Source organism: Gekko japonicus, unplaced genomic scaffold (genome assembly GCF_001447785.1).
Source record: "Gekko japonicus isolate JY-2015 unplaced genomic scaffold, Gekko_japonicus_V1.1 scaffold1699, whole genome shotgun sequence".
Classification (NCBI taxonomy): domain Eukaryota; kingdom Metazoa; phylum Chordata; class Lepidosauria; order Squamata; family Gekkonidae; genus Gekko; species Gekko japonicus.
Genome location: NW_015172607.1, coordinates 8,764 through 27,529, shown reverse-complemented (window position 1 = coordinate 27,529; position 18,766 = coordinate 8,764). Strand labels below are relative to the sequence as shown.

General features: G+C 52.4%; 1 protein-coding gene across 1 annotated transcript in view; it reads right to left on the bottom strand.

Moving 5' to 3' along the window:
- Positions 1-3,837: 3,837 nt before the first annotated feature.
- LOC107119166 (rho GTPase-activating protein 20-like) overlaps positions 3,838-18,766 on the bottom strand; it is a 15,353-nt gene continuing 424 nt past the window's right edge. The window contains exons 2-9 of the mRNA XM_015421619.1: positions 18,206-18,210; positions 17,557-17,745; positions 15,483-15,658; positions 12,482-12,643; positions 9,790-9,899; positions 7,712-7,901; positions 7,179-7,299; positions 3,838-5,426 (exon numbers count right to left, since the gene is read on the bottom strand). Coding sequence (XP_015277105.1) covers positions 3,838-5,426; positions 7,179-7,299; positions 7,712-7,901; positions 9,790-9,899; positions 12,482-12,643; positions 15,483-15,658; positions 17,557-17,745; positions 18,206-18,210 — 2,542 coding nt within the window. The remainder of the gene's footprint in view (positions 5,427-7,178; positions 7,300-7,711; positions 7,902-9,789; positions 9,900-12,481; positions 12,644-15,482; positions 15,659-17,556; positions 17,746-18,205; positions 18,211-18,766) is intronic.

Genomic DNA, 18,766 nt, shown 5'->3' with positions numbered 1-18,766 from the left:
AATATAGCAAATTAACTTTGTTCTGGTCTTCTCCAGGGTGGTGTGGATCCATAACTTCAGTCTCGCGCGGCCCTCCCTCACACATCCCACCGTTCCTTAGCCCCCCTTCCTTAGCACTCCACAAGGAGCCCTTCCTCTCGGCCAGGGCCTCCTCTCTCACTCTCTCTGCACTCCCAAGCCTGCAAACTCCTGCAGCCTCCCTCATTCCCCTTTCAGTAAATGTGCCCAGGGTGGGGCTCTCGGCTGTGCTCTCACACAGGCCCCTTTGCAAAATGACACAACAGGAGCAGAGAAGCCGCTGGTGACGTTCCCCATCCGGGCATCTCAGCAACAGCTAATGACCATCAGGCTGAGGGACCCCAGACGAAACAGGCCTGTTTGGAAACATCCCAGGGTTTCCGGGACCAGAGCTGTGCTTCTCCAATGCAGTTTGCTACCCATTCGTTGTTGTCCGCTTTCTCCTGGCTTTGCTTTTCATACACACTCCACACCCCTGCTTCTCTTTTCAGAGCAGGGGGTTCTGGCTGATGGACAAGCCTGGCAGTGTTATCCTACAACCAGAAATACTTTTCATGTAGTGTGCTAAAATTTCGGGTGGAAAAAAGGAACCTAGAGATAGTTCCATAGCCCCCCCCCAAAAAAAAAAACATTACCCATGAAGCTGCCTTCTACTGAATCAGGCCGTCAGTCCACCAAAGTCCGTGTCATCTACTCTTGCCTGGGAGTGGCTCTCAAAGGTCTCAGGCGGAGGTCTTTCACATCTCTTCCTGCTGCCTGGCACTTTCAACTGGAGATGCTGCCTGGGATTGAACCCGGGACCTTCTGCATGCCAAGGAGAGGCTCTGCAACTGAGCCACAGCCACGTACCAGTTAGCAGATGAAATGCTCAACATGTCTGTGTGGGGTGTGGGAGTATGCAAAAAACCCCACAGCTTAACTAACAATGCTTTGATGCTGAAGAAGGGGTAAAGAGCGATCAGAACGAGGACCTTGATGAGTATGCTAGTCCTTGTCTGATGAAGGTCTCACTTTCATATAAAATAACTAGAAGTGGAGCATGAGCTGGGGCAGGCTGAATGAGGACAGGTGAGCTGTGCAAAACGGTCCACAGCACTCCCATAAAACCACACGAAAGGCAGCCCACAGCCTACAAGAGCTCCAACAGGACCAGCTCTTCCCCGTGTGCAAAACAGACCCCCCAAACAGACCCCAATTAGCCAACCAACCTCTCTCCCATCACCACATCACGTGCTCAATCCCTCCCCTTCCTGCTTCCACAACTCTTTGGGCATTGGGCGAAACCCAAACTACCTGAGTTTTCCAAAAAGTGACCTGGAAAGTCACTTGAGTTTTTAGACAGAAAGGACTTCCACTGCCTACTCTTTTAAAAAAGTACTTTCCTTCTCAAAAGCCACAACTGAAGTAAGTATGTCATATGGAGAAACCAAGGAGTACGTATGGGGCCTGCTTTTAAGAGCTTCTGGGAAAGGTTCTGGTGAAAATCAATGAAAGCAGCTGAAAATGGGAAAGGCTGCAATCCTACGTACATGAACCTGGAGGAAGTAACATTGGGCCTGTGGGCACACAAGCACATTTAGGATTATTCTGTTTTTAGGGAGGGAGGGAAGATAGCATGGAATAGCCCAAACATGTCTCAGCAAGAAAGCAGGGCTGGTACTTGGAGACCACCAAGGAAGTCTCTGCAGTGGAAAGCAATTCCCACTCGCCTCAAAAGACCCTTCTTTGGGTCACTGTAAGTCCATTTGCGACTTGATGGCCCTCATTATCCTGTCTTCTCCATATCAAGAAACTGGCCTTGTTCTTTGGTTCGGGCTTTTGGGCCTAGTTGAGTGACTGAAGGCTGCTCTCTGGGAAATTCGTGTCACAAGGATTTGCAGCTTCAAGAGAGACATGGCGTGAAATGGAGGCAGGCACATGTGGAAGGGAGCTCACGGGCCTGGGTGGGAGCTTCCAGCGCAGAGACCCAGAGGGAATTTCACACAGTTCGTTTCATGAACGCAAGGACACCCACCCCCCACCCCCCCGGGCTTGGGCAAGCTGCTTGATGGTAAGCACCAGAGCTACGTGGTCAGGCCACACAAACAAATCACTAAAAAACAATTCAGGGCAAAGGCCGACAATGGGACGCAAAGTTAATTTTTTGTTTCTGGGTTTCACTTGCCATTGTGTGAATTATTTTTTTTTAACCCACCTTTTTGGTAGCATTTTTCAAGGTGTTGAAAAATTCCATAGCCAGGAATCTTTTTGTCAGGGGGCATTCAAAGTCCTTAGGTGGCAGTGGCTAATTAGATTAAAGGTAATTTAATTAAAGTTCCCCAAGAGCATTTTTAACATCTTGTATTGGTTTGTGAGTTTAGTTGGGCTGTGTGTGTGTGTGTTCACGCGCATGTGCAAAAGATCTAAAAGATGAAGGCGCTGTGTGGGATTCGAGCGTCACTTCCACAAAATGCTGCAGGGAACGCCAACCAGATCCAAACAGGGAGTGGCCTGATCACAAAACCTGAAACACTGTGATCACATCGACCCAAAATGAAGGAGGAAACAGGCTGGCAAATGTGTGTGAAAGGAATGGATTCCTTGCTCGTTGCCTGTATCTTCAACTTTTAGCCCGGTGGTGAGGCAGCAGAGCACAGGAGACGGGCAGGCGGAGCAGCGCCCCGGGCTCCCTGCTCTCTCCTCGGCCACCCAAGGGGGACTGCATGCTGGGCCCAAGCGTCTTGCCATATCCAGCTTCCCGGCCCCATCTGGCAGAACACCGAGAATAGGAGGGAGGAGGGAAGTGTGTGGGGGGAGCTCATTATGGGCTTTGGATGACACGCAGCAGCCGGCTGCAGGGCAGGATTAAGGGCGGCCACTTCCTCCAGAATTGAGGAGCTCAGCTACCGGCTAAGCGATCCATCGAGCATGATCGCTGCGCTTTGGGCTGGCGTGGTGGCGGCTTGCTGTGCAGTGAGGAAATAGTGAAATGAATAAATTCGCAATTAATTGAAGTTAAAGGGAGAGATTGAGATGGGGCACAGCAGAATCAATAGGGGGCTCCGCCCCATCTCCCCCACCACTGGCTACGGCCCTGAGTCTTATTTACCCTCAGTGTTTTGGGTTCCTTGGATACTTTTGAGTGCTGCTTCCCTCGTACCTGGATCAACTCAGCCCAACTGCCTTTCTGAGATTTCTAGCAAGGGCAATGGACAAAGTAGGACATGTGCAGTTCCCCGGTATGTTTAAAGCTCTGAGTAGATTGAGGTGGGCAGCCGTGTTGGTCTGAAGCAGCAGAACAAAGTCTGAGTCCGGTGGGGGCACCTTCAAGACCAACAAAGGTTTGCTCAACGTGTGAGCTCTTGCGTGCAGGCACACTTCTTCAGACACAGTGAAACGGAATTATGTAATGGCTGAGGGAATTCTGTTTCACTGTATCTGCCTGCACACGAAAGCTCATACCTTGAATAGAACTTTGTTGGTCTTAAAGGTGCCCCCTCTGGACTCCGACTTTGCTCTAAAGCTTTGGGTGTTGTGCTACCCTTCAGACTGAAGACAAGTAAACTTCCTTTCCTGTTTGCTGAGCAGAAAATATAATTAAGAAGAAGCCTGCAATATTATTTACATATTTACTCGTGTGCTGATTGAGGCAACCTGTTAAGATTCCTCCAACCAAGGTTTGTATCGTACATGACTCTTTCACACCCCACCCTATCATTAAAAAGCCCACAATGTTGCCAAGACCCTCGTTTTCGATGTGGTGCCCCTAGACAAATGTCTCTTCTGCCAACATCAAGTTACTCTGCTCCTTGGCTGCTGAGCCAGCCCAGGGCTGGTGTCTCAGCCACTCTGCCCTGCTCCGGACGAGTTCACCCTCCACGGCGTCTGCATCCACGGAGCGGCAGCCCTTGGGACTGTCGTGACTGAAGTACTCCCGGACGGTGTTGCAGATGGCGGTCGGGAGCTGGATGCGGAAGGTGTGGCTGAAGGTGCCGCCGCCGCATTCTTTGGCGTGGGTCTTGGGGCCTGCTGCCACCTGCTGTGTTCCAGGGGAGGGGCACTTGGAGGGATCACCACTTGGCTCACCGATTCACGGTGGTGCCTTCTGGAGATGGACTGGAGTACCAACGGGGTGTGTTGCCCATAAAACACCGTCTGGGGAATAGGAACTCTTACTGTGCGCACACTCCGGGGAACCTCTGGGTTGCTGCCACCATCTGAGCTGGCACTTGCAGTCGCATCCTCGCCTTCTTGTCCCAGCGGGCTCCTTTCTTTTGGGGCCATGTACACTGTTATCTTGGTGCGTCTCAGTCTTTCTTGACGGTGAGGGGCAGCCTCTGGGCCCTTTATCTCTATGTGCTTCACTGTCTTCTCTCTCTGCACGTGCCGACTCACCACCGGAATGCTCTCCCGATCAGAGGCAGGAGGCCTGGGGCGTGAGGCTCCAGGGTCGTGGGGCACAAGGCCTCCGGGGAGAGTCCCTGCCTGCCTCACCTCTTCCTCGCCTGCTTCCCAGCTGCATTCACTATGGAGGCTTCCCAAAACACGGATGGGCATGACGCTCTTGGCTGGCCCGTGGCTGCCGCCGCTCTCCCACTCTTGCCCCCCCCTCTCAACACGCAATTCCAAGCTGCAGGGGTGCAGGGGCAGAGGGGAGGCCAAAGGCTGCTGCCGCTCTTTCGAGGACCCCTTTGAGGACGAGGCCTGGAGTCTGGCAGAAGTGCCAAACAGGAGCGGCAGGGAGGAGGCGTCCGTGGGGCTGAGGGCAGACGACTCGGAGCAGTAGGAGAAGGCGCTGTCCAGAGAGCTGAGGGAGGAGGCCGAGGGGGACGTGGTGGGCGAGGACAGGCTGGAGAAACTCGACCTGTTGGACGGGCTTGACTTCTGCAGACTGAGGCTCTTTGCTAAGCTGCGGCCAGGGGCCAGGGAGCGCCACCAGAATGCCTGCCTGGCTCTGCCCGGCCCTGGGCTCAGGCCCTCGCCGAGGAGCCTCTGGCTCTCCAGCTGCAGCTGCTGAAGCCTCCGGAGGCAGCCTCCCTGGCCGCGCAGGAGGGCGGCATCGCAGCTGGACTGCCGGGCCACCGGCTCGTGGTCCTGGGCGGGGAGCTGAGCGCTCAGGCAGACGCTGGGCTCCGAGGAGCACCGGTTCCTCGCGGGGTCGAGCGAGCAGATGGAGCCCACGGAGCAGAAGGGGGCCTCTTCCCGCAGGAGCTCGTAGCTGTCGGCACTGGCGTCCTCCCGGGCTTTGCTTTGGTAGCAAGCGGTGATCTCGCTGAACAAGTCCCAGTCTTCTTCCTCCTTGTTGAGCTGGAACCCGCCAGGCGGGCTGAATACACCGTCCTCTGTGAATCCCAGCGCATAAGGCGGCTTTGAGGCCTCCTGGTAGGAAGCAGCAAATTCCATCTCGTCTGAGGAATCGTTGTGTTGAGCTGCTGGGCAAAGACACACGTTCATTCTGATTTTGTCTTACCCTCTAACTGATTACCAACAATTGTCAGTCCATCAGTACAGTGCCAACTTCCAGTGAAGGGACCCCCCCCCCCCCCGGGCCTCTTGGCCTCGCTCAACAAACTTGTGCTCACTGGCACCCCCTCCCCCAGATTGAGTGGCCGGTGTGGCTGGCTGGTGCAGGACAGGACTTTTGTTTCTCCGCCTACCATTTTGACACTTTGTTTTTAGGAGCTTCAATGAACACCAACTGTGAAATCCGCTCCATGGCTGCTTGGGCCCTCTTTGTGGACATGCATGCGCATGATCCTACGCTGCAAGTCAGCCCCTGCCTAAGCGCTGCTCTTGATCACCTTGCCTTCAAAAGTGAGGTGGGCGGTCACCAGAAACAGAGTCCTTTCTGCAGTGGCCCTTCACCTGTGGAACGCCCCTGGAGTTCGGCTGGCCCCCAGCCCAGGCAGTTTGTCTCTGTAGGTGAAGACTTGCGTTACGGGCGCTTTCACACACACACTACGTAACACTTTCAATCCACTTTCAATGCACTTCGCAACTGGCTTTTACTGTGTGAAATGGCAGAATCCACTTGCAAACAGTTGCTGAAGTGGATTGAAACCGGATTATTTAGCATGTATGAAAGCAATTTGACTTCGGAGCTAATTGGAGTGGGTTGTGTTTGCGTACTTTAGCCTTGCAATTTTTAGGAAACAGTGGCCCAATCTGCATCTAGTATTTGCTCCGTTGTTGTACCAAACTCACAGTGGAACAGAAAAAGATGTGGCTCAAAACCACATTCAGCTATCCCCCGGGGCCAACACCGTACTGACTGCAGAGTCACCCCTGAATGGCCATAAAACGGCCATAAATCTATGCAGACGGCCGCCATAAAACCAGAGATCAAACAAAGTGAAAGTGGCCTGCAGTCTGGACGCTGCCATAAAATGCGACAATCCATCAAAGTGCAAGTGGCATGCCATGTAGACGGGAATTTCTGTTCCAGTGTGGGTTTTGTAAGACAGCGGAGCAAATGCTAGATGCAGATTCGGCCAGTGATATTTTTAGGAGATTTCATGCCCCAAGCAAGTTGCATTATTCTGCTGAGGACTGTTTTAACTGTAAGCTCCCACGGAAACCAGTAAACCAGGGGCCGAAATGCACGATATGTCAGGTCTATGTTCTCCCTCCCGACTGCCACACAGCAGCTGTGGGAAACTTAGAGCCTGCTAGGGCCCAATTCAACTTGAGACTATGGCGTCGGGGTCCTGTCTCCCTCTGTGCTGGTTTCCCAAGCTGAAATGGCTTTGGTGAAGCATGGCTCCGAAATGAGCCAAGTAACTCCTTCCCAGGGCTGTTTCAGCTCAGGAAAATGGCCGTGGGGGGACGGGGACGGACGGACACCACACCATCGTTCTGAGCTGAATTGGACTTGCACAGGCTTTGAAAACAACATTTACCACAGGTGCTGTGCAGCTGCAAGCAAAGCGAGTTGAGAGTGTTGTGTCGTCTAGCCCTTGGAGCATGTGGGATATAGATCCATAATAAGCAGGCCAGTTCATCACCAAAGAGGCCTTGAAGGCCCAGCCAGCCACACGTCTCTCTGACACTCTCCTCCTTAGTGGGCTGCCGAATGGACTACTGTTATTGTTGCTTATCGTCAGCCCTTCTCATTTTGGGACTTCAGGTGGATCACAAGTACGGAAAAGGGTGGCCCGTCAGCACCACAGCCGCAGCCTCACCCCGCAAGTCGCCAGTGCTTCTTCCCGGCTTCTCTTTCCCCGGCCTTTGAAAGAGCGAAGCAGCATCTCCTCCGAAAATCTCAGCTGAGTTTTCGATCAGGAACTGCACCAACATGGCCACCTGCCAAAGGGAATAGTGGCCCGGGTGAGACTGGGGATCGCAACACTCAAAAGCAGATGGTTCTGGCCACCCTCCCCCTGAGGGACTGTGAGGAGCCGGAACGCGGACCCAGCGGACCCGTATTCCAACCCTCCCCCACTGCTGCTTTCGTGTGGGCAGGAGTCCCCTCAGGCACGCTCTGCCCCACCCAAGCATCTGTTGCTGCAGTCGGAAGCGGCCCAGTCCAGCGAGAGACGCACCCCCCCCCCCCCCCCCGGGCCCGCCGATCACCCTGTTTCTGCAGAGGTAACGGTGACTCCAGCTTTTTGTCAAGCACCGTTTCCATCCCCAGTCAGTTGTATCTGGGGTCACGCAAAAGCCTCCCCAGGCAGGCTGACCCTGGGCAGGATCTCACGGGGGGTGGGGGCCCTACCTTCCTGGTAGACCTGCTTTCCTCCTCGGGCCCAGTGGGGCCGGGGAGCCAGAGCATGTTGGGGGCGATGCAGAGGGCCAGGTTGAAAGCATTCATCTGATTCTCCACGGAATTCTGCTCAATGTGATGGAGGACTCCGAAGAGGTGCCTGAGCAGAATGAGGTTCGCTTCTGGGAGCTGATTCACTAAACTGGACCAAGAGAAGATGTCAGGATAGGGGGGTCCCCAGCATGCTGTAAAAAACTTTCCCGAAAACACACAGCCCACGGGTCCTCCCTCTCCCTGACACACGCCATCGCATTCTCAGGGGAAGAGTCACCCCTGCCCCCCTGTGGCCAGAGACAGAAGGGGGAGGGCTCTGGAGAAGGGCCCCCCCGGGGCTCCGAGGACATTTCCTCTAAGGCAAGCCTCTCCCCCAGGGTCAGGGCAGGTTCTGCCTCACAGCTGAGTTCTCCTCACGGACATAGACCTTGGCTGCGGTCACAATGGAGGCTTGGCGCAGTCTGGCGGTGCCCCTGTTTGCAGCCGTTTAAATCATCACGGGAAGGGGTAACCAGACAGCCCACGCCGAAGCATCCACATTACCAGTGTGAAGCATGGCCCTTGCTGGCAGTGGGGGTTGCTCATGCTCATATGCGCTTATGCACACATTCCCTGCCAGGCAACCCCCACCCACCCCCCCGGACTGTGATGGAAGTGACCGTTCACACTTCCCACCGGGCATCCAACAGTGGGGTTCAGACATCGGGAAAAGCAGATTGAAGGTGCCGGCACACTCCACTTCTAGGACGGGCCGGACCCGGGTGCCGATGACTGGGGCACAAAAGGCAGGTGTCGTCTGATTGTGCTCTTTAAATCCGCAAAGGTGACACAACTCTATCGGCGTGGACTGCTCGTGTGACCGCAGCCCTTGAGAGTTTTGCATCTTGAATTCTATCCAAATGATAAATGTTCAAAATCTTTGGGGGTTAATATCCCCACACATTAATGTCTGACAGCAACTGTCTCCAGAATGAAGTACACAGCAGCGCCCCGGGTACCCTGGAAGCTTCTTAAGGGATCTCCAAGGTGAATTAACTGTAAATGTGCTTGTCAGAAGAAAGACAGCCGGTGTGACTACGACCAGACCACAGCAGTTTGCAGCCCCAAGAAAATGTGGGGTGAATCCCAAGCCACGCGTGACCTCAAAAGTCACAGGAGGGGAGATTCTGCGGACTCTTGAAACGCCCAAAGCGCCCTGGGCAGGGGAAGGATGAACAGGCCCGAAGCCCCCTCCTGCCTGTCCCCCCCCAACTCCTTCTGGCTGCCTAAAGGCAACCTGGGATACGCCCAGCCGGGCCCAGCCCCCTCCCAGGGCTGCTCCTGTGGGAGGGGAGGGGAGGGGGAAGCTGGAGGGATTCTGTATCTTCTCCGCCACCTTCCTTGAGCTGTGAAAAAGCTTCTTTGGCAGGGTGTGTGTGTGTGTGTGTGAATTTTGAGCTGGGACAGGACCAGAGCTGGAAGGGCAGCAGGAAGGCTCCTTCCCACCTGCTCTTCCTTCCCGCTGGGGCAACCTGTGCAGGGCTGCGCTGGGCAAAAATACTGAACCCCAGAACTGCACCTAATGCGCTGCTTGAGCCTGGGATCTTGCTGGCCTGGTGGACGCCACGTGTGAACAGAGCAGGCCCCCTCAAAGGCCACCCAGGATCCTCCGCAACACGCTGGAGTGCCCTGGGATGTCTGGTGATATGGCAAGAGCGCTCCACGGAGCACCAAGGCAGAAAGGAACAGGCTGGGCACTGCAATGCCCGTCCTTCAATGAGGCCCAAGCTAGTGATGGGGATGCACGGCTACCATGGACCCGCATCTTCCTAGCAAGCCCCAGTGAGGGATGCAGCGGCCCAGACCCTTGCCCCGGAAGCAGCAGCAGCAGCAACTGAAGTGGGGCAGGGAATCTCTGACCACGTGAGACACCAGGAACATGTGGGCCAGAGGCGCAGGCCAGAGGATGCCGCTTCTCCCTGGGAAGGCCTAAAGTCGCAGGGTGGCCTGCACACGACTCTCCGTCACAAGGCAGAGAGACAGGAATGCTCACAAACCTTTTGACCGCTTCAGTCTTATGCGCTCGGGTCTCTTTATCCATGGCTTCCATCCATAGACTGTGCATTTCTGAGGATAGAACACTATCAGGTATATTTCGCAGAAAATCCTAAATCAAACATATATGTGCAGAACAATGCAGTCAGTGCCGAGATTTGTTTGATGGCGAAGCAGAAGCTCTCTGCTTTAAAACATGCAGTTCAGAACGAGCGAGTTAACAAACACAAAAAGCCTTTTCTAGTCAGATTCAGCCAACAGACCACTGGGGTGTTTGTGGTCTCACTGGGGTGGGTGGGGGTGGGGGTGCAGCCCGAGAGGTCCTGAGCAGCAGGATTCCGGCTCCCCGCTGGGGACACTCTCACGGGACATCATCAATGCAAACTACCTGGTCAGCTTGACTCCAATACCTGTGGAACCGGAGAGCAACTCCCTCACTGGTCTATGCAGGAATGGCATGTCGAAGGTCCCTGATCTGATCTTTTGACACAATTTCTTCCCCCACACTCCTCTCCATTAGACAAGATCCTGTCGCCTCAGGCCTGCAGAACCTGTGGTGTGCCAAGCCGAGACCACCATGAAGAACAGCTCATGGGGTTGGGTGGGGGGGGAAATCCTGCCTGCCTGGGACTGCCACGGGGGGGGGGAGCCACAGTCCACGGCTCAAGGAAGGCCTTCAAGCTGATGGGCCACAGCTGCCCCCCAGGCAGGCGTGGGCAACAGCCAGGTGCCTCCTCGTTCTAGCCAGCCACGGGCCAGACCCTGCCACTTCTCCAGCCCCTCCTGAGACCCACGCTCAGAGACCCTCTTCACCCCCCCCCCCCCCCGGGCGGCCCGGGGGGGGGGGGGGGTTGCTGCAGCTCCCTTCTCAGGCTCTCTGGAAAGTGGAGTCAGGCACAGCTTGCCTCTAAGGTCCCTGCAGGTCTTTTTGCCATCAAGCTGCAGTGGACTCCTCTCAGCATGCAAGAGGCATGATTCTTAACCAGCCCACCCTGACGTTCCATTTTGCCAGCCTGCGATGCTTCCCAGAGGAGCTGGACTGTGTCTGGCTGGCTTTCAGCACCCCACAGCCAATGGGGCTTTGTCAGTGTCTGCTCCGCAAGCTGGACTGAGCGAGGAGGAGGAGGAGGAGGAGGGAGGAGGAGGAGGAGATTGAATTTATACCCCGCCCTTCACTTGGAGTCTCAGAGCGGCTGACAAACTCCTCTCCCTTCCCCTCCCCACAACAGACACCCTGTGAGGTGGGTGGGGCTGAGAGAACTCTGACACAAACTGCTCTTTTTCAAGGACAGCCCTGCCAGAGCTTGTGACTGACCCAAGGTCACATCAGCAGCTGCGAGTGGAGGAGCGGGGAATGAAACCCGGTTCTCCCAGATTAGAGTCCGCACACTTCACCACTACACCAAACGGAGGCTAGAGAGGTGTGGCTGCGAACACATCTCACCCCACCCACCCACCACCACACACAGAATGCTGCCAGCCTTCGGGAAATGCACTTCGCCTCCCTTTCCGTTTCTCAGATGTCTCTCCCCCCCCCCAAAAAAATGCATCTCATAGTGTCATTTCAAAAAGCACTTGATGGTAATTTAGCAGTGTGTGGAATTGTCCCCACCTCCCAGCCCAGGACATTCTGCGAGTCTTATTGGAACTCTTCTTTGTTTTCCTGGGAGTTCCTCAAATGTTCTGCCTTGAAATGTTGCATTAATCAAAATTTGCTGGCAATTCTACACAAATCATCTTGCCAACAGAAGTGGAAGCCAGCCTGGCCTGTCTCAAGCCCACAGATCTTCTGGTTAAGAGAGTTCCACACGTCACCCCCCCTTGACCCTTTCAACAGGCCACGTTTCGCTCTGCACTTCAGGCTCTGAGTCCACACAGTTACCGCCTGTCCCAGCTCTCCACTCTGAGACACGCCTTCTTCCAGTCTAAGCCCTCTTTGGAGCAGGGTCTTCTGCAAGTCCTACCCTGCAGATGGGCAAAATCAGCCCCCCCCCCCAACACGTGCCTCCTCTGCTGCGGCCCCTGCGCTGTGTGAGGGTCTGCCCGAGGGGGTCCGGAAGGCTCAGTCTCTTGTGGCTTTCCATGAGCTACGCAAAACTGAATGATTCAGGAGGGCTTTTCTATGCAGAGTCACACTGTACCTAATGACTCACAAGGTTACGAGGATAAATGATTAGGGACTGTGGCCTGTACGACTGTCTGCAGCTTGAAGAAACTAGGGTCCTATTATGTATCCTATCATGTCATGTTAACAGTTTGCTTCAGTTCTGTTTTTAGACTCCTGGTTGGTTCTAGAATCCTAATTCCTGTTCCCTTCCTCACTGAATGTCCCATCCTGTTGATTATATTGACCCACTCTTGAGTGCAAGTGAGAAAGACCATAAATAATGTAAATATACACATAAACAAGTGCATTTTGAGCCTTGGTTGTAAACATTACTGCAAAGAGAAAAGTGCACTGCAGGCAACAGACAATAACTGTAGCTGTAGTTGGTCTCCTTTGGGGGGAAAAAGAATGTGTCTATTCTCAGTGCAGGCAAGGGGGACTTACACAGCTTTCAAAATGTCAAAATAGATCGAGTAGAATCAAGGTGCTATTGAACAAAAGGCTGGCAAATGTGGCTTGATCTACATTCTTGCACACCCAGTCACTTTAAAGTGCTATTTGGTTACTTAACATATGCTCTAACTCACAGTGATGACTGCGGCTGCAACAAAGACAGATTCGCGATCCACTTGCACTTCGTCTCCAGAGTTGAGTTTCTCTTTCAGCTCCTTGCATATCTTGGCATTTGCAGAGCGCCTGAAGATGCCCCTTGTAGAGGGACCTTCGTGGTAGAGGAGCTGAAGAATATCCTAGGAGAGAAAAGCTACCTGCTGAATGTTTACCAAAGATGGTTCTCGGCTTTAATGTCCATTTCAGACATATTACTTTAGGTTCTCACAAGTGACATACCTTATCACGCCATGTGGACAAGACCTTCAAAGAAACATGGATGGTGTAAAAGAACAAGTCAAGTCTTAGGCCTCCTAATGCATGTTGCCCTTTTATTAATGTGAGCCACAGGAGAACTTCATTCCTAGCGTTTGGCAAGGAGGATTCATTTTCTTTGTGATGAGAATACAATTCTGGAGCTTTCCCCCCTAGGAATGCAGTGGTCTTGAAGGAGAGGAAAACAGGGTTGCACTTACCTGTAACCGTTGTTCATTGAGTATCTTCTGTGGAGGCACACATGGGGACTGTGCATGAGCAGCCCTTTCATTGGAGAGGTTTCTACAGTTAAAAGCCTCCAGGGGGCGCTGTGTGCTGGCGTCAAGAAGCTTGTTCCCACCCAGGGACCACATCCTACCAAATAGCAGTGCCCCCACCCTCAGTACCTCTACCGCCACTGAAGTCGGAGTATGCAGCGGGGCAGGAGGGAGGGTATGTGTGCCTGTGTCCTCCAGTGTCAGGTAGCCCTGTCATGGGTCTGGAATGTGGAGGGGTGCCCTCCCGTTTTCTGTCTCAGCTCTCCCTGGCTCACCAACTGTATGTTATCTTATGCTTGACCTTGTAGATGTTCCAGCTGCAGTATTTTTCGGCTGGGAAAGCTAACAGCTTTTGCTTTGCCTGCTTGCTTTGCCCGCCCGCGCGAAGTGTATCCATTGGCTTAAGCTTACCAAGGGGGATGTTTGATTCTAGTATAAGTCAGAAACCCTAGTATTGTCGGCCATTCCTGACACAAGCTGTACACGTGTCTTCATTTCTGGTTTTACCAATAAACAGTTATCTTCTCATGAAGCCCTGTGCTGAGTAACCTGACTAAGGACCCTGACATCCAGGCACCTTTACAATCTACTTCCTGTGCTTTTAGTTTTCCACTAGTACAGTGAAGCAAGGAAAGTGAAAGAATCTGCACTGCAGACGTGCCCACAGAGACACCGCGCCTGCCAGAGAGTCCTCTGCCTGCCTCATCTCCTGCTCGGTGGACTTGCTCCTGGTGCTCCCTGCTGGGATCAGAGCCCAGTCGCATGTTTGCTTACAACATCGCAAGGGCAGTCTGACTTTGGGTGTTAGCAATGGCCATCAACAGCAGAGAGAAAACAGAGGTGATCAAGTGGCAAAAGGAAGGCAGCAACTTGAACAGATAGGAAGCGCAGGACAGAGAGGCTCAAAAGCATCATGGAGTCAGATCTGGCTGGATGTGATGTTAAGCCGTTGTCCATGGTATTAGAAGGGAGATGTAAGAAGACCTCACATACTGAAAGGATCTGCCCATGCTCCCTAGGTGAGGCGGAAATGTTGGGACACATTTTTATCCACTGTCCTTTTTATAAAGAAATTATAAATAAGACAATCCTTCCTTTTTTGGATGGACTAATAGTGCTGACAGATAAGGCATGTCTGGAGAAGCTACTGGCAGATGAAATTCCAGCTACTACTAAGGTAACAGCAAAGTTTTGTGCCCAAGCAACCAAAGTGCACAGCAAACAACAGACCTGTTCAGTAGGACTTCTCCCTTTCTGATTTTATATTTTTAGAATAATATATGATATTTTAAAATTCTGAAATATGATGATTGGTACATTTTACTTGTGAAATATGATGACCTGTATATCCTAATGACGTTATTTGTCTTTTAAGCCATTACCTTTTATATTGTACTACTAGGGAAAAGGCCCGTTGTGGAAATAAATACAATGATCTCTAGAAAGAGGCTCTGGGCGGGTGCCGCGGCCTTGAACACTCTGTCAATTTGCTGTGGCGACCTCAGCAGGGTATAATAACACTGAGTCCACCATTTTCTCCAGAGGAACTGATCTCTGCTACCTAAAGAACAGTTGTAATTTTGAGGGATCTCCAGTCCTCACCTGGAGATTGGCAATGATGGTTCCCCAGAAGGGAATGGATGGTTTGGAGGGTGGAGTCTACGGCTTTGTACCTGTCCGAGGTCCCACGCCTCCTGAAACCTCACCCTCTCCAGGCTCCATCCCTCACATCTCCAGGAATTTCCCACCTGGAGTTGGCAACCCTATCTCCTTCCCAGCCAATCATCAACCTACCTTTAGTTCCCCCTCACTTTTCAGCTTTCCACCCCCCACACACCTGCAGCCTCTCCCATGCTCTGAAGCCCTGACTGCTACGTCACATTGGCTGTCATACAGGGGCCACCTCAGCAGCATATAAGGATACAGGGCCCACCATTTTCTCCAGGGGAACTGATCTCTGCCAGCTGGAAAGCAGTTGTAATTCTGAGTGATCTCCAGCCCTCACCTGGAGATTGGGACACATTTTACCTCAGAACAGCAAACTGTTTAGAATGTTAGAGGCAAAAGCCAATCAAGTCGCATATGCAAACGACCTCTGTGTTCCGAGGCAAAGGCCAATGAGGCTGCATATGCAAATAACCTCTGTGTTCTGACTGCTATGGGGGGGGGGGAGGAACAGCAAACTGTTTAGAATGTTGGAGGCAAGACTCAAGCAATGCAGCCAGTGGATAGGGACAGATTCTGAGTGACACATCACGGCGCCAACCAATTCCAGAGTGTGTGGAATTTTCTAGAGAAGTGCCACCACCATTCGGCTTTTATATATAAGGGAGATGTCTGAATGTGGTCATTGACTGTAATAAATGAACTGAACATGGAACATCATGGACATATTGCATGACTCCAAATCCATTCTAAGGCCTATGGGTCAAGAACCCCACATTACCATGATTGGCTTGGGAAGGCTTCCATCAGGACAAACGGATGTTAGGGACAGGCCAAAAAGCTTCCGTGGGGTGGTTGGGGACTGTGACACCGGGCTGCCCGTTGGGGTGCTGGTACTTCGGCGGAGAGCCCAGTCAATCAAAGATTTCTTCCTCTTAGTGAGTTTCTGGCAAGTTTCTGAAAGCAAAAAAGACCTTTCAGTTTCCAGATGCTCTTTCTGGAAGAACTTTCCATTAGATGTAACACCAGATATCATTTGATGATCCGTAGGGCCCTGGGAGAGGCTTCCGTGTTGTCCCACCCCCTGTCCCACCCAAACAAGCCTCCTCCCCGCTGGATCCAACCCCTCCCCTGCCGCCAACGGCAAATGAGAGCCACTTGACAAACTGGACAAATTGTGAACCAGTCTTAACACTTTATTCTGACGCCGGTCTCTGCCCAGAATGACATCTTACATTGTCAAGTTGTGTGACCAATGCTTCTGGGCCACTGGCTGCTGCTTTCCTGTCAGAGACGATCAGGAAAAGAAGAGCTAAACAATGATCCTCCTGCTTGGTGCTTCCCACCTGCAGATGATCCTCTCCTGATAAGCAGGGGTTGGAGTCCCAGAGCACCAGATGCACCATTTCGGCCTGAGAAGGAGCGTGCAGCAGAAGCACTCTGGCTAAGCAGAGGTTTATTGACGGCTTAAACTTCCAGCTTCCATCACGGCCAGCTGAGAGCCCATAAACTGCAATCCGGAGCCTGTTTGTTTTGGACTGCCAGGGGACTGATTCCTGAGTGGGTATGCTTAAAACAGGGCACGAAACTTCCTGACTAATATCAAACTCCACAAGACTCAAGGGGACCAAAGTTGAGTTTATTAAAATAAAGGGTAAAGCTAAAGGTTCCCTTGCTCGAAAGCCAGTCGAGTCCAACTCTAGGGTTGCGGTGCTCATCTCCGTTTCAAAGCCAAAGAGCCAGCACTGTCCGAAGGCATTTCCGTGGTCATGTGGCCGGCATGACTAAACACCAAGGCGCACGGAACGCTGTTACCTTTCCACCGAAGTGGTACCTATTTATCTACTTGCAATTTCTTGCTTTCGAACTGCTAGGTTGGCAGGAGCTGGAACTAGAGACGGGAGCTCACTCCGTCATGTGGCACACTCGGGTCTCGAACTGCTGAACTACCGACCTTCCACAGCCTGCAGTTCAGCGTCTTAACCACTTGAGCCACCGCAGCTAAAATAAATGGTAAAACAGTACAAAACGGAAACAAATAAACGCAGCCAAGTTTTAGCACATGTTCCACAGCTTTCAGCCAAATCAATGGGGCTGGACAATGATTAACTCGGGACTTAAAAGTGCTCTATCATGCCCCAAATATATGTATGCATATGTGTGTGCATGTCCGCATACACCTATCCACACACAAAAAAGCCCAAAATTAGAGGCTAAATGAAGTTTGGGGGAAAGAATTCTCAATTAAACTTTGTCACTCAAACCTGCCTTAAATCCTCCCCCCCATCGATCTATTTCATGGATGCTGTTGGTTTTAGCAGATTTAGGAAAAACTATGTGTGTATATATTTAATTGGACAAGATGCTATTGCCTTAAAATTTACCGATGGGATAAAAGAATTAAGTTTTTAAAAGTATCCCTTAACCTAAAACTGGCAAATCACAATGTGTTCCAAAGCTAGGTGGCTGAATGTGAATTCCACAGCTCAATTGTGTATCCAGAGTCATTTCATGTGAATTCCGAAATACTGCTGTGTGTCTGCATTAGCAAGAAATTATTAAAAATATTCCTCTAAAGCAACAACTCCCTGATCTGGCTGGCCCAGGCTGGCCCGACCGTGCCAGATCTCAGGAGCTGAGCAGGGCCAGCCGTGGCTAGCCCTTGCCAGGGAGACCGCCAAGGAAGCCCAGGGTCAGGAGGCAGAGGCAGGCAAGGGCCGACCACCTCTGAACCTCTCTGGCCTTCAAAACCCTCTGGGGTTGGCCTTCTACACCACCCCAGCAGCAACTGCATACTACAGCACTAGGTTGTCCATCAAAATCCCAACTGGCCTTTGCTCAACACCACTCTGTACCTCTTTGCAGTCGCACTGGAGCGTGAGGCTTGGGTTTTAGGATGAACTGACATTGCCTATCCCTGGGGAGCTGATCCAGGAGGAAGGCTTCGTTGTCATCAGACAGCTGCCTGCTACTGTCGGTTCCCTGGAGGTGATCCAGAGAGTCTCGGAGGCAGCCGAGGACAATGCTGAAAGGATGCTCGTGACCTGTTTCCACAACACACAAGAGGGACAGTCAGCAAATAAGCCAGGTTCAGGAAGTCCTGCTTTCAGAGAGAGACCTTGAACTTGCAAAGAAAGGTTGCTGAAATGATGACCCGCCTTTTATAAGTATCTCTTACTGGGCGGGCGTGGGACGTGGTGGGGCCAGGGAGGAGAGCCAGGACCAGTCATGCAGACCATCCGTGGCGAAGCCTACGCTGGGTCCAGCAGCAGCAGCGGCGGCAGCAACTCCTGGACTTCTCAGGGGTGGGCTCGGCTCTTCGGCCTTTGATCATCTGAATGTTATGTTTCTTACTGCTTAGGGCCAACCTACCCAATGACAGCTTGTGTCCTGATCCAAGGCCAGGCTGCTCTAGCCCAAACCATCCCGGTCTCCCTGTGCATTGCACGTCCAGCACAGTGGCTCAAAAGGTCAGGCAATCAGGTGTTGCTAGAGGAAACGTACTTTTGCTGCATTCCAAACAACATTCTCCAGGAGCACAGTTAGAAAACTGCTCCATCCTGCCTACAAGGCAGGGATCAACTGTGGACTTCGTAGGAAGAACATCCAGCAATATGCTGCACAGGGCACATTGATTCACATTGTATTTTATTGAATCTACTGTTTTTGACTGAACGTTTATTGCATCTTTCTGGCTTTTAACTGATTTTACTGTTATTTCCTGCACTCTAAACTGCCTTGGAGATTTTTAGTTGAAAAGCCCTATATAAATCTAAATATCTAATTCCCAACATGCCCCCTGCGTGCGGATATCTAAATCTGCCCATCGGGGGCACTTGGGGGGCAGGGAGATTTTCCTGCACATTTGGGGCAATACCCAGATGTGCAGAAAAATCTGAAAACTTAGGAAAAAAATGTGGGGGATATTTAAATATTTAAATCCCCCCAAAAGTACAGCCGCCGCCAGGGAGGGAGAGGGGGCGGGAGAAGGCTTGGCTGGCCGGCAGCTGTAAGCCGCTCAGCCCTCGCTGCCTGGGGGGGGGAGGAAGTTTGGCGGGCCGAGCT